The sequence below is a fragment of the Gymnogyps californianus genome, chromosome 3 (assembly GCF_018139145.2).
Source record: "Gymnogyps californianus isolate 813 chromosome 3, ASM1813914v2, whole genome shotgun sequence".
Lineage (NCBI taxonomy): Eukaryota > Metazoa > Chordata > Aves > Accipitriformes > Cathartidae > Gymnogyps > Gymnogyps californianus.
The window spans coordinates 19,126,642-19,141,774 of NC_059473.1; the positions used below are offsets into that span (position 1 = coordinate 19,126,642).

The 15,133-nt window shown below is 42.1% G+C and overlaps 1 protein-coding gene across 1 annotated transcript in view; it reads right to left on the reverse strand.

Annotated features, from left to right (window-relative positions):
* The window catches only part of XDH (xanthine dehydrogenase), a 51,145-nt gene that overhangs the window by 13,153 nt on the left and 22,859 nt on the right, over window positions 1–15,133 (reverse strand). The window contains exons 15-25 of the mRNA XM_050893438.1: window positions 12,423–12,607; window positions 11,719–11,893; window positions 11,176–11,265; window positions 10,333–10,502; window positions 7,675–7,798; window positions 7,161–7,280; window positions 5,499–5,595; window positions 3,415–3,539; window positions 2,540–2,673; window positions 975–1,062; window positions 258–344 (exon numbers count right to left, since the gene is read on the reverse strand). Of these exons, the coding sequence (XP_050749395.1) occupies window positions 258–344; window positions 975–1,062; window positions 2,540–2,673; window positions 3,415–3,539; window positions 5,499–5,595; window positions 7,161–7,280; window positions 7,675–7,798; window positions 10,333–10,502; window positions 11,176–11,265; window positions 11,719–11,893; window positions 12,423–12,607 (1,395 nt within the window). The remainder of the gene's footprint in view (window positions 1–257; window positions 345–974; window positions 1,063–2,539; window positions 2,674–3,414; window positions 3,540–5,498; window positions 5,596–7,160; window positions 7,281–7,674; window positions 7,799–10,332; window positions 10,503–11,175; window positions 11,266–11,718; window positions 11,894–12,422; window positions 12,608–15,133) is intronic.

Genomic DNA, 15,133 nt, shown 5'->3' on the forward strand with positions numbered 1-15,133 from the left:
TCCAGGGATGGGGCATCCACAACCTCTCTGGGCAACCTGTTCCAGTGCCTCACCACCCTCACAGTGAAGAACTTCTTCCTTACATCTAATCTAAATCTACCCTCTTTCAGTTTAAAGCCATTAAGTTTCAGTTTAAAGTCATGTCAGAAAGCAGGATGTGCAAGCAATGCTGCAAACAACAACTCTCTGAAGTCAGAGCAAAAGGTTGCACAGGGAAATGTCTTCTATCTAGTTAGCCATCAGAAAATTTTACTTACACCGTAAGAGAGGTCTACAGAGTTGCCCCCATTGCAGTAGTATGACACCTCCAGACTCTTGACTTTCCCATTCTTCATGAAACCAACCTGTCAAGAGAGTATCCTCAGTAATCAGTTTTCTGCAAAATGTTCTGTTTCGTGCTTCACTCCAAAAACCGAACGGACCTCATACAGGCAAAAGGCTGACAGTTCTCTGCTGTAGCATAGGACAAGCACAGGCAGCAACTGAGGAAGCTTCCCAGTAAAGGGTCCATGTATGCATCTTAATCTCGCTCCAGAGAGCTCTTCTAAAACAAGTGCTGGCCACTTGTCAGAGCCACACCTTCCTTAACAGGTTTTTGCTTTAAAAAGCAGAAGCAGTTGGATGGGGATTGAAGAGGAAAGGAAGTTAACAAAACAAACAGTAGTATGATACTGTAAACAAATGGGGGAGCATCTAAGAGCAATGTGATTGTCAACAGGGGCAAAGTCTTGGTTGCAAGGAAGAGAGAAGTATTTATGCTGAGGTCACAAGAAGGGAACCATCCAAGCCAAAAAAAACTTCTGAGGACTTTAACAGGAAAAATGCTGTAACCCAGCTGACCTGATTCATTTCCAGCAGGGAGATCAGCAGTGAAATAACCAGAGCAGCAATTTTTTTCACAGTATCTTACCACTCTCTGATGTTTCAGGTGACAACACTGAGACAACATGCATTCATTTCATATGTGTGCATACCTTGTACCTCCCCAGGAAGGGATGTCTCCCACCACTTATCAGCATGTCCTCATCTCGATCCAGCATGCACCTTACTGGGCGGCCAGTTCTGTTAAAGGATACATTTATCAGGCAAAGCCTGAAACGCACAATACAGTTCCTACAGAGCAAGACTCTCCTCTTCGGTGAGCGTTGTCTTTCCAGAGTGGCAATGGGGAGTTAGGGGTAAACTGCTTGGTTTATATATCTTCCTCTTAAGAAAATGCCAAGATTGAGTAAAAAAAAAAAATTAAGATCTTAGAAGCTGGGACCTGTTTGTGAAAACTCTTGCGGAGACTCATATTAAAAAGAAGGATAATTTCTTACAGAGACAGATGCTAATAACTGAGCAATCACTGTTTTCCAGACTATTTCTCAAGGCACTCTCTTGGCTTTGCAAGAGAAAATGCCGTATGAATTATATAATAACGCTAAGCAACGTACTAACTAGCCTTCAATTTGACCTTGTTTTTTATTTGCTTATTTATTATCCAAGGAGGAAAGGAGGAGTTGCTCTTCATTTTCTAACAATTCTGCCTTCCCAGTGCCTCTCCTCAGGTTGTAAAAATATCCAGGGAATGCCATAGATGTTATTTCATAACCTCTGGGATATAAAACAGTGGTTTGGCTGGCAGAGATAAAGCAAAAAAAATGCACATGTATTACTGATTAATTAGAGAAAGCAAATGCTTTGCTCAGAACAGGAAAAACAAAGCTGACTTAAGTACAGGAGCTTAATTTTGGCTGTTCTCTTCCAAAGGTATTTTATCAAATTGCTGCTGTGTTGCAAGATCCAGCTAGCATTGCCAGCAGGGTGCATCCTCACCTATGAGGGCAGCATTGGGAAGGGCAGTGTTACATGCAGTGCACAAATGTTGTCTCAGAGGCCATGTTCACTCACAACCACAGAAACTTGTACAGATAAAGATGAGCCCCTATGAAAACTCCAGAAACCAGAAGCACTCTTCCAATCTACACTTCACAAATGGTTACACTCTAGGTTCATTCCCTGAGCTTTATAGGGGTTTGAGAAGTGTAGGTTTCTGCTCAGTGGCCTGCCACCCTTCCTAGGGAAAAATCCAAAGAGAGAGTTTGCAGAAGAGCAGAGAAACAGTAGTGCAAGGCTGGTGCAGTAGAGTTTTGAGCAAGGAAGAGACTCTCATACCTCTATTATACAAAGCAACAAGCATGGCTAGTGCTGGATTTTGAAACGGTTTGGGGTGAAGTGAAGGGGAGAGGCAGATAATTTGAGATACAAGAGTTTTCAGAGAGCATCAAAGGAACAGCAGAGCAAGGGGGTTTCCCCCCTTTCCTGTTAAAAGCTGACATTCCCGCATAAGCTTAGTCTCTCTGAGCAGGTTCAATTCCTCCTACCAGCTAAGAGCCCATTAGACACCTCCTTTGGGAAATCCCAGGCTTGCTATAAACTGTACAGTAACAAGACATGAAGAGTCTTGAAAGTGCTCCAACACAAATGGTGCTCCAAAAAGAGGCAGGCTGGGACAGTCTGAAAGAAAAAAAGCCCTGTTCCCCACACTGAAACTTACTTGAAGGCTGCAACAGCCGCTGCAGTTGTCAAAATAGTATTCCTAGTCTCTTTTCCTCCAAATCCTCCTCCCATTCTTTTCACTCGAACCACAACCCGATTTGAAGGGACTCCCAATGCATTAGCAGCAAACTCCTAAAGAAAAACAGAACAGCAGAACATGTACACAGCTGAGGTGGTGTTAAGAACTAGATACCAACATATTTCTTTTCTGCAACCATTGCAACAGTGCAAATACTCTGTTACATTGCAGGTCCTATTGGTCCTGCAATTGGATTTGATGCAATTGGAACCAATAAGCCCAGTATTTCATCTCCGAGGTAGGAAGGCACACAGTGCTTCAGCAGACAGCACCAGATTCAGGATGAGACTGACATGAGATGAGGTTACCAAGACATAGGTCTCACTTAGCACAGGGTTTGACGTCCGTACCACCCTGCCCATTCTCCTCACTCTATTATGAGACCTTTGGACAGTCTTGGTGAGTCAATAAACAGGCCAAAGACACCCCATAGTGCCAGCAGCCTATCTCATAAGATAGCAGAGTTGGTATATATAGTCAGTGTTTACACCATCTCTTTTTCTGACATGTCATTCAACAACCATGCCTACTGACCAGCTGGCACCCTCTCCAAAAAGGGTTAAGCATGTAATCCCTGGTGACAAAGATGTGCTGCCAACAGAAACATCTCTGTCACCTGGAAGCGGATTCAGGACACCAGTAGGATGGATATGGACTTTAGATCCCATACACAACTATAAGCCTATGTGGTTTTTTTATTCAAGACAAGATAGGACCAACTGTAAAACAAGCATTTATCTAGTCTGAAACTGAGAAACAAATGCCTTTTAGGTAGCAGGTCAATGAGACAGTACCTGTGTCTTCATTAGGTTTTGGGTTGACACAAAGAGTTCCATCTCACCATCTTCCCCCTTTGGCACAGCCACAGTACAGTGAGTTTCCAGATAGAAATGCTCCTGCCCACCAAGGTACATCTCTCCTAGAAAATTGAAAGAAATGCCCCAAAGATAGGGTGTTCCTGCTGTTATAAGGTATCTCCTATCATGTGCTGCCTGCAAGCTACTGCCCTTTTGACATGCGTTAAACGACAACCCTTTGCACTGCACAGCACTGGATATCCCTGGCTCTAAAATTGACACTTCTGGTTCAACATTTAAAAAACAAAACAAAGAAACAGGCATGCACACCCCCCGCCTCCATTTCTAGAAATCTTCAGTCCAAAACACAAGTGGCTGACATTTCAAAAATAAGCCTGCACACCATGCCATTGACCCAGCATCCCTTAAGATGCAGTGCTTGATGCCTTTCAGACTGCCCTGATAACACCACTGAGATGAAGGATAAAAATAAATCAAGTATAGTCTAGCTGAGCAGATCAAATACAAGGTTACAGACTTTGAAACAGGGCAACAAAAATAGAAATCCAAGATGCCTTAAAAAGATCTAACTGGGAATCAACTCTCTGTCACTGCATGTAGCTCTCTCCCAGGACATCTTACCTGGCAGCGCTTAGGGTACAATTTCCAGTCATGCTACACACTACTAAATGTCAGAATCAACCTCCTTTCTCAGTCGTGGCCCTGGTCTGTTCAGCTGCCATGAAAATTAATATTCAGAGCAGTTCTCAAAATTCTGTTCGTCTCTTCCTTTTATTCAATTCAGCAACAACAAAATAGCTGCATTCATTAGGTACATCAGTGAGAATGCACATTTGCGTGAGACAACGCCTACTCTGGTATGTAGCAGGGGCCCTTCTCTTGTCTCCTCGAGGGGGTTGGCCTGGCATTCACACAGTATTGCAGCCTTTTAAATAACCTATTCTTCTAGCTCAGAACAATTTCTGCCTGGCCTGGCACAGTGTTTTCATTTTGTATAGTATAGTACACTATAAGAAACAGTTAACAACAGCTTATGACACCTTTGAAGTGCCAGCACCAATCATGGACTGCAGAGGAAAGTCTCAGCAATGCATACCAAAATACAACAAATGACAGACCTGGAAATGGGTGTTTCAGTTAAATAACTCCCTCCTCCCCCCATGGGGAGGTATGGGGGGCATGCTTCTCTGTGATCTTCGAGAATAATCCCTTCACACCAGGCTTTGCATCTGTAACTGATTTAACTTCCCTCTCAGATCTGTAAGAGGGATACAACACCCTCTTACCGATAAATACATAGTTCTCCAAAGGTCTGATGTTTGAGACTCTTCCTCTCAGGAGCTATTGATTGGTGATACATACACCAGGCAATGACATGGATCTGACAGAGTATTCCAGTTCATAGCTCTGGCACTCTCCCCTCCTAATTCATAGAGGTTTTAAACAGTTGTTGAGAATTGCTATGCATACCCATGTCTCTACAACCTGCTTGGAAGACTCCAACTGAATGAAACCAAGCAGCACACCAAAAAAACCCCATCCTCAAAGGCAGACCAACAATCAATGTTGAGAAAGTGTTACAGGGCAGTGCCATGTTGTTCATGATACCTACAGCCACCAGTGTTGGTGGATCAGGTTTTCAGATGTATGTATGTCCCATTTTCATAAAATACAGTCGTATACCAGGTTAAAGGAAATTGACTATCTATAAGATTCAGACCAGACTATGTCTGGACAGGGAAAGCTCCTATATGGATACGTTTCAGGAAAAAAATTCACTTGGTAGAATATTTGCTTAAGAACAATGTGTTCTTGCATTGGAAGAGAGTGTTTACAGGGGCACAGCTGGGAGTATCCAAGTCCGTTTGAAACTGAAATTAAATCTTTCACGAGCTATTTGTACGTAAACAGTTAGTTGAAACTTAATATGAAATTAATTTAGCCCTGGAAGCCTTACTTTCATGAGTTCAGTATCATATGCATAAAAAGGAGGCTGATAGCTTGACTTCTTTTGTCACAAACTATCCTGTTTTAAAAGAAGTATTAATGCTTATTCTTACCTTCCAAAATGTGATCAGATTCTTCAAAGCCTTTCTTCACATCTCCCTTATTAATCCTCTTTATAGACTTAAGAAAGGATTGTTTCTCAATAGCTTCCTAGGAAACATAATGACACAATGAAATTTTTGTGGAAATGGAGTGAAAACAAAGCTTTCTCTGACAGAAGAAATATCCAAGATAAAAAGCACAAGAACTTATCAGACACTAACCATGGTAATAGCCAAGTGACTTGACTTAAAGCAGTACAAAATAATTTTTGGCAACACAGCAATTTCACAATAAACACCATAACTGGACAATCTTAGATTGCTCCTTGTGACCCATTTTACATTACGGAACCAGAACCTCAAGGTCTGTAGCCACCAGAACTATGACTTACAACTTATGTTAACTACAGTCTGTGGCCCAGAAGGGGGGGAAAAAGAAAAGAAAAAAAAAAGAAGTGAAAAAGAAAAGAGACAGAAGGAGAAAACTAAATCTCTCAGACGGGATGAGAACTTCTGCAGAAATAGTTCACTTCCGAGCTAATATGCAATAATCTTTCTTGGGGAAGTTTTACAAACACATTTCACTTTTGCCAAAACTGAAGCTTTCCATAATGAGAAAAAAAACCCCACAGAATTATCAAACAACAACAACAAAAAATCAGCACATTTTTGGCTCCACTCTCATCTTCCCTGGTTGAATAAACAACTAGAAGCCTCAGAAAAGGAAAAGTTCTCACACGTTGTTTGTGAACCCACAAATCACACAAACCAAAACCTCTGTCCACAGATGACAGTACCAATGTCTGTACTAGACAATGCACAGACTCTTTGTATATGCGTGAATACAATTCACATTACAAAACACATGGTATGAAATACTGACCGTTAAAATAAATTAATTAGAATCCCATGGTTCTAATTTCTCCCCAATAAGAATGGCTTCATACATTTTTTCTCATTTCTAGATGTGAATGTTGTATTAGATATTATCATTTGCTTTTACTGTCACATAAGGAAATCTTGTCAACAAGCCTTCTACTTAAAAAAAAAAAAAAGCATGAAATGATCACAAATTGTTGACATTAATTTATTCAGCTTTGAGAAAAGCCACTTAAGGGCTATGTCCATACAGTCAGTGGAAATGTTCACAGTGGAGAGTGAACTCCTGAAAATTAATTTCATCAGCTTCGAAACCACACAAGTGGTCTGCAGAAATCTCAGAGAAGCAGTGCAGTGACAGAGCTAGAAGAGATGTTTTCACACCCTATTATTGAGTGTCATACATCAGAGAATGAAGAATGAATGAATACCAATGAAGCCAGCAGGGTCATACCAGAGAATATTGAAAGCAGGCACCTGTGGGTAAGACTGTAACTGACAGTAACCTTGTTAATATAAACAAATCTGTGCTGAGCACAATATATCTAGCAGAGTTTGGTTTATTTGTTTTAGCTTTAAATAACACAGAACAAGTTAATGTACTCCCAATCAGTACCACATCAAAGGTGTGTCCTCTTTATATTTAAATATACAGATTATTCTTTCTATCCATATCCTGCTGCACCCATAAAGACTAACAAAACGTGGCTAAATAACCACACGTGTGAGAATAGAAGTTAACTAGACATCAGGGGGTCCCAAGCTAACTGCAGAAGCAGATCTGAGCCATCTTACCTGAATTGTGACAATAGGTTTGAGCTCTTCATACTTAATCTTCACCGCTTTAGCCGCTCTTCTAGAATGTTCTTGTGTGTCTGCAAGAACTGCACCGATGATATGACCAACACAAGTGACCTACAGGCAAGATTAGGACCCACCATCATTTGGTGTGTAACATATGCAGTAACTGAGAGGCTCATGATAATTCTCTTCATCTATTCCTTTTGTGCAGTTTTTCATCTGTTTGTTCAAATTGGTCTATTTAAAACCAGTCAAGGGAAAACGATCACAAACAAATTTGGACAGTAACCGAGTGAGTGAGCCTGTCCCCGTGGCCTGCAGCTTAGAGGGGAATAGTGCAGATAGGGCAAAGGGACTCAAGGCCTTATTGAATTTGGCACCAAGATTTCTATTGACTCCAGTGCAGTTAGGATTTATCTCTGTATAAGGTAAAGGACTTCACTGGACAATATGAGAAATCTTATCTCCTGAGCAGCGTGATTGAAAAAGGCTATTTTTAACCACATACCACATCCTCAGCAAAGACAGTCTCATCATTAGCGATGCCAGTGATGTTACTGCCAGGAACATCCTTGGCGGAGACAAAACACACAAACCCAGGGACACTCTGGGCTTCAGATGCATCTACAGAACTAAAGAAAGAAAGGAAGAGAGGTAGCGTTATTATTTTTCATTTTTCTTTTTGTCAGCATGTATGAGATACCAATACATTTTCGGGCCTGATTTCCTGAAGTCTGGCTATGCAAAAGAGGAGTTTGTCACATGAATATCATGTGAGACAAAGGCAGAAAGCGCAACATATTAGACTAAAATCATTTGGGACCTATATGATAATCTGAATCCTAACTGTGAGTCTGATCACCAGTCTGCTGCTTTGGACTATACTGTATCATACATCTTTCCCCTAAGACATATCTGAACTTGATCCCATCGCCACGTGCACTAAAGATCCCTTGACACCCTTTACCAAAGACAGATTGGTGTTAGTGATGGTATGCCTCCACTGTCTTCTTAGCCACCATGCTTCTGTGAAGGCAAGAATACTCCCTGTCTATTGATAAACATGAAATTTTACTGCAGACACATATCATCTACCGTGGGTTCACCTCTAGAGAAAAATGTGGCTGTGAGTCAGGGAGAAGTTGTTGAGTATCAATCACAAGGAAGCTGCAGGGTATTTAAAAGGATGCAAAAGAAATGATGCTCCAAAAGACAAAAAGCTTCATGAAAGGCTTTCTTTGGCAATCAGCAAAAGAGGTATCTAACCAAAATGTTTGTCTGCTTGAATCATATACATATTTAAAACTAAGTGACAAGTAGGGAAGAAAGTAACTAGAAAAGTGCAATATAATTTAATTTTTATATGGAGCACTTCATAAAAAATGTATTCCAAAAGACTTTCAAGCTCCTTTTGCAAAATTTTCTACATTGGCCATGTAATTGGCTTGCTTTACAAGGGAACTGTTGGGAATAGAAAAACTGTGGCTTTGTTTCTGCTGAATGATTTATTGTCTTCTGTAAATTGCTGCAATTTTTTCAGCATGCTTGTTTAGATTCCTGAAAATCTGATACAAACTGTGCCTGAAAGTAGCTGTTTATGAATCCCAATGAGCTACAGACTTTTTTAAAAAGACATTAAATGTATGAATGAACTTTCCCACATGAACTCTTAGACAGCAGGAACTGAAGACAATGCTATTTTTCTTTGGAAAGTTCACTTTCCCGTGCTTCTGCAGTAATGCCTCGGAAAACAATCCCCTGACAGTTTCCCTTAGTTAGAAATACAGAGGCAGATGATTTCTAATTTACACTTAGTGGTAAAAATCTGACTCGGGTGAAGTGGAAGTTTTCAGAGTCAATATTTTGACCGACAAAATCATAGGCTGAGATACTTCTGTCACCTGACGAAATACTCTGCTACTTCTTCTATAGAACAATACAGGCTCACAGCTTGAAATGTAAGTGCACAACGCAAATGCAAGAGAATGTGTACAGCAACCTCTAGAAAATACTGCATATTGTGGTCACAGGCATAGATCTGATACTTTCTCTATTGCCCCATCTGCACTGGTAGTAGTAACAATGCTTATGCATTTGCAGCACTCATCAATGACCATGTTGCAACACCTAAGGTTTAACTATGATGACAGAGCAATTTCTTTCATAACCTGCGAGTCGACTACTACATCTGTGCATCCATGACCACCATGCTGCCCGTCCCATGTTAGACCACTGTGGGAAGCCGCTGGACAGGAAGCCTAAATAGGCAGGAAGTATTGCCTAAGGAACCAACAGCACATTGCAAGGCTATTGAGGATGACACGAGGCAATGTAATGCAGAGTGTCCCACATCAAAGCAGTTGAGGGCAGATGAGAGCCTGCAGAGCCACCACAATGTAAGCACAATCAGGAATTGTGGGGGGCAGTCAGACCTGGAATATAACAGCATTAAAACTCATATGAGAATGCAGATGGCATTACCTGCCAGGATAGGCATTTTAGAGTTGGTTAGTCACTACTGTTATAAATTATGCATCAGTCATGCCCTGCATGGACAAGATGTTTCCAGAGACAGCTGCACTTCCAAATACTGACCTATCCACCTTGCTACAGCCAAGCACACACAGGTCTACATCTAATAGCTGAAGCTAACTCACAACGGACTGTTATGCAGAGGGCTTGATCATAGCCAGTGCAAGCAAGCACCATGCAAGGCAAAAACCAGAAGCAGGAGTGCTGTGGCGGAACTGCATATTACAACTTAAATTCTTAGGCAGATAGGAAAGAGCATGTTCAAGCTACATGCTCTGGTTAGTGATTAAAATGACATCTCCTCAGATATTGTGGTGCTCTCCTACCCTGCTCCTTTTTAATCCTGCATGCTTGAGTATAAGAGATGGGACATGTAAGAAGGTTGCCTAGGGCTGAGGGCTTTGTGCTTCAGTAAAGCTCTGAGTTTGGTGTCAATTCCCTCATATTCCCACTGAAGCAGACTTGCAAGGCAGCTGTAACACATACAGTTCGCCTCCATGTCACAATGTGCAATGAACTGGAGTTCCCACTAATGCAGAAACCTCTCCCTCACCCGCAACTTGACAGGTCAATGTTTTCTAAGCCACCAGGCACTGGATGCTTCCAACATCTGAAACTCAGAAGCAACACTTACAGGATCTTAGCGTGGGCTTTGGTGCTGGTCACCAGCGTTAGATACAGCTCATTCTCATAGTGAGGGATATCATCGCAGTAAACAGCTTCTCCACATGCTTGTTTGGCTGCTGAAACGTGCATCAAAGGCCGGCCCACCATATCTTCAACTGCCTGCCCCCTGGGCACTTCCTGGAGTAAAACACATGACTGACTACTACTGCTTAGATTGCAGGGGACAGAAGCATTGATGGGAGAGCAAAAGGCGAGGAGGAGGAGGAGACATTCTAGTGAGATGGGGAATGGGATGGGGGCTCAGTCCTGTGGGAAAGGAAGGTAAACAAGATGGAGTGGCTACACAGAGGGGGCTGTAGAGAATGAAGTGAAAGGGATTTGGTTTTGGAAACTGCTGTGAGAGAGAAGGGTTTGATGTGACAGCTTGCATAAAAGGTTCAAGTTCTGAAGCTAGCTTCTACTCTCAAAGCTGAAGAGAGCAGGTCATTAACAGAGAAATAAGGAAGAAGATATAACCTGAATCTGAAGCCTGAGAGATGCAAAGAAAGGCAGGCTGTAACTGGGGAAAGCAGAAGGGCAATTTCAGTTTGGATATGGAGCTGGCTGCAGGAGGAAAGTGCTACCCCCAGTGATTTTTATGAAGCTGTACATGTCAGGAACAGTCTTGGGCAATGATAGGAAAGAACGTTGTATCCTAAAGCAAGGAAGGGAGTGACACCCAAATACAAGCCTCAGGAATGGCATTATGTAAGTTCATGTATTGCCCATACTCAGGGAGACAACAAGATAAGAAGCGCAGTTTGAGCTACAGAGAAGCCCGGGTCTACGTCATGCAGGTACTGCCACTTACTTGGAAGAGCTGGGCATTTGCAATGGGATCTTTGTGAAACAGCTCTGTAGCACTGATGTAGTTCGAGGGGACGGGCTCACACAGATTGTTCTGCCAGAGACATATTAAAGAACAATCATCTTCCCTGCCAGTCCCTTTCTCACATTCCCCAGTAGCCCAGGATATTTTCCATCCTCCAGTGAAGATAATTCATCTTTTACTGGGTGAAAGGTAAACAGGGCTCAGGCTCTGTGCAAAGAATAGCCACAGACCCGCGAGAGCAGTTGTAATGCAACGAAGGGGAGAAGTCCAGGAATCCTCCTGTGAATCCACAGATCAGCATCCTTCCACAGCAAGGTGGCGATGCCACGAGGAAGCAAGTGGGAAGATACACTAGTCACTGTCATGCAGGTAAGGAGTAGAGTAGCTCTGGCAGCTATTGCAACATGGAGTTTGTTATCAGGTACAACTCTGCTTGAATCTGAACCCTCCCCATGCCTTCCCCACCAAGACAGCACATACAGGTCCTCCTTCCCCAAATCTGCCTTCCCTAGCAGCACTCACAGTGCCATTGTGGTTCTTGCTCAGTTTCTGAAGGACCGTCAGGTAGAACTTGAAGAAGAAGCTGAGCGTGAGCGTGCGTCGGAAATCCACCATCCCACCAGGCGCAGAAGGAGACAGATCCATCTCACCCGCCAGTAAGCGGCAGGCATCCTGCAGCAGCTTCTCATTCCAGTCCCTGCAAGGGAACAAAGGTGACACAGAGCCCTTTCTCAGCCTTAAATATCACCACAGCAGACTAATTCTTCTCACATGGCAGCCCCACAAGCTCTCAAGCAACAGCCACCTGTTCTATCTCTGTTTATAGCATATGTGTCAGCTTTGCTCTCATCTTGGGCTCGTGTCATCTTTGCTAAAGATGTGGCAAAGCTATTAAATGATAAGAGCGCAGATTTCTCAGTCCAGTTTGAAAGAAAATCAGTTTTGTAGCTCATGCCCACATCTAGCTTCTGCCCACTTCAACAGATGAGTGAATTTAGCAAGGAAATGGCTGTCTGAATGAGAGACAGACGTGGATCTTTGAGGGTAAGGAGTACTGGAGGAAACAAGGCATCACACAAAATGCAGACTGCTGCAAAAGTGTAGCTACACTTCTTCCCTGTTCTCCTTCTGTGTACTATCAGAGAGGATTTAGGGTATTTGAACTGCTCCTGTAAAAATCAGCACCGTTCCATTAGACAGCCTTTCTATCACAGAAAAATTCCTACCTGCCAGTGAGCTCCTGGCAAGTTTTTAGTGCCAGGACGGTTGTAGGAGCCATTCCTCCATAGCTTAGTTTTATCTCCTCCACTCGGCTAGTGCCGTCTTGGAACAGGACTCTCATCCCACAGGTCACAATAGCAATGTCATCCTCCCGACGGGAAGCCTGCTTGAAAGCTGAGAAGTATTCACCCTAGAAGACAGGAAAATATTTCTTTATTCTCTACCTTGGCATGCTTTGGAGTATAAACATGGACAAGCTGTTAACCTGTCTCTACATGGATGAGCTATTCCAGGGAACTGTATTTGGTTGATTTATCTTGCAGGGCCAAGCAGGACATGTTTGCTCAGGCAGCGCTGTATTTTTTCACATGATCCAACAATTAATTCTAATGTATTAGATCAGTGGTTATTAGCCAATCTAGGAGTGTGTGGGAGAGGAGCTTTGACAGAGATCTGCTCGTACCTGTCACATTTTTTCCGTATCTTGAGAGGAAGAACCAGGACAGATTTTTTGTACATAAACAAGTTTACAGTTCCTCAGCAACTTTTTCTTTCTCCCAGGCTGCTAAGCTGGAAGCCTAATCAGTAGAACTCATATCCTAAACCCCTTCCCTTTGGAAGTCTTTGAACTCTGCAAGAACTGAAATTAATAATCACAAATATCTCACTGTTCTAGAATAGACCAGACTAATTAATATAAGACAATTTCAATCTGTTACTGCAAATACAATTCTCAGTAACTATCCTGAACCCTCTGCTGGTCTCCACAGAGCAAGGAAATTCTTTTAAATGCACCAGCAACTACAACTCACAAAACTCAGTAGCTCTCCTATGAATAGTGGCACTAAATGTGAGATTAACACTCTACCAGTATACACTGAGTGATGGTGTCACCCTGGAGTCACAGTACAGTCAGTTTCTCCTCTTGCCTGTCCTGCAGATTATAACAAATTGCTGTTCAGGCATCCTGCAGACTAAGAGAGGAATCAGATCCGATGTCTTTGCCTTGCCCTTCTGGAGAGTTTTTTTGCCAAGTTCCTTCTCTTAATAGCTTAGCCAAGTGACTCTGCACAGCACAGCAGTCTGTTCCATTAATTATTTCTAATCAGAAACGGACAGCAATTCTTTCATCATTGTAAAGAACAATTCCTCTATTGTTGGCAATGAGAACGGTTTCACAAGAGGCCCCTTTTGTGCCTCGAGAACTTGTTACTGGAGATATAACTCAAGGGTGTGTTTCATTTCCTGAATTCAAGTAATTAGTGGGCAGCCAGCAGATAATAGCAGAGGAGCATCAATAGCATCCTCCCAATGAGGATGTTCTGCCACTCTGCTTGTTAAACCAATTAGCTTTCAAAGAGGAGAAAAAGCAGCCTCTTCTCTTACTGCACACTTCAGAGAAGATTTCCAACAACATGATTGCAACCAAAGCACAATATTTGCCTTCACTCCTCACAAGACACCTTAGTTTTCTTGGTACAGAGTCCTGTGGGACAAAAGGCACTCGCTATTTTTCCTCACTAGGAGTGTAGGTAAGGTAACCATCACATCAGCTACCCATGTCTGCCCTACCTCTTGGTAAAACAACAGAGCATGTCCCCTCTAAACTATCACAGTGAAAGTTTCTAGTTGTTAGTTATTCTCACAGGAACACCAAGCAACCCTTAGTCTTAAGCACTGCATATTAGGGACCTAGATTAGTCTCCCCTCTCCACTTCTGGACAAGATGCAACACTAGGTAGGAGCACATTAAGAAATCCACAGGCTTTGAAAGATTCATAGGCAATATTCACAATTGCAAAAACATTGTTTCCATGTCAATTTTTTCAGTCCACCGCCATGGAATATAGAGATCAATAATGGATGAAGGTTGGAGGATACGAATTTAAAGGATGAAGTAAGACTTCATGAGTGCTTTCTGTCTCTTCAGCAGGGCAAAAATTGTGATACCATGAGCCTTTGATGGCAATACTGAGCAAACAGTAGGTTAAGATTGTTTTCCAAAGATAGAAATATATAGGTATTGTGTTGTCAGGCTTTTTCTATTTGAAAATCAGTAAATGTCTATGTAATACAGAATACCATTATCATAAAAATAAAGTAACAGTGACAAATGTGATAGAGAAAGTTGTATGCAAGGGAAAGGACATGAAAAACTGATGGTCACTAAGTGAGTAATAACGCAAGTGGTGCATAACATTTGTGAACATTATGTGGAACACACGGAATGTTTTTATAGTCCAGAAGAGAAAGAGGGTTGTTAAATAAAGGATATGTCCTGTTCTAGGAATGCCTTGTTATATACAAAAAGCTAAGCAGTTTTCTCTTCTGGAATCTGTTTGTATTTTATCTTTAATCTAGTGAGCGGTTTCCTTTTCTAAATACTGTCTTTGCTCAGCTGCAATCCCTTACAAGTATAGACCCAAAAATCTTTATTCCCTTAATATCTTAAATATCTGACACACAAACTAGCAGGAGAAAAAAGTGTTACCTCCTCTTCCTTAACAGCCTCTCTGTGGTAAAGCCTACCCTGAGCTCAGTCCCCCTACAGTAACACTGAATCGTGTAAACTGCTAAACTTCTTTAGTCTAATGCTTTCTGTTGTTTGGCCAGTCTTACCCTTGGTGTGACAAGTCACATCAATGCAAGAGGTAACATCAGTTTTAAATAAGCATAAACCAAAAAATTCGATCTAGCTGTGTGCTGACACAGCCCT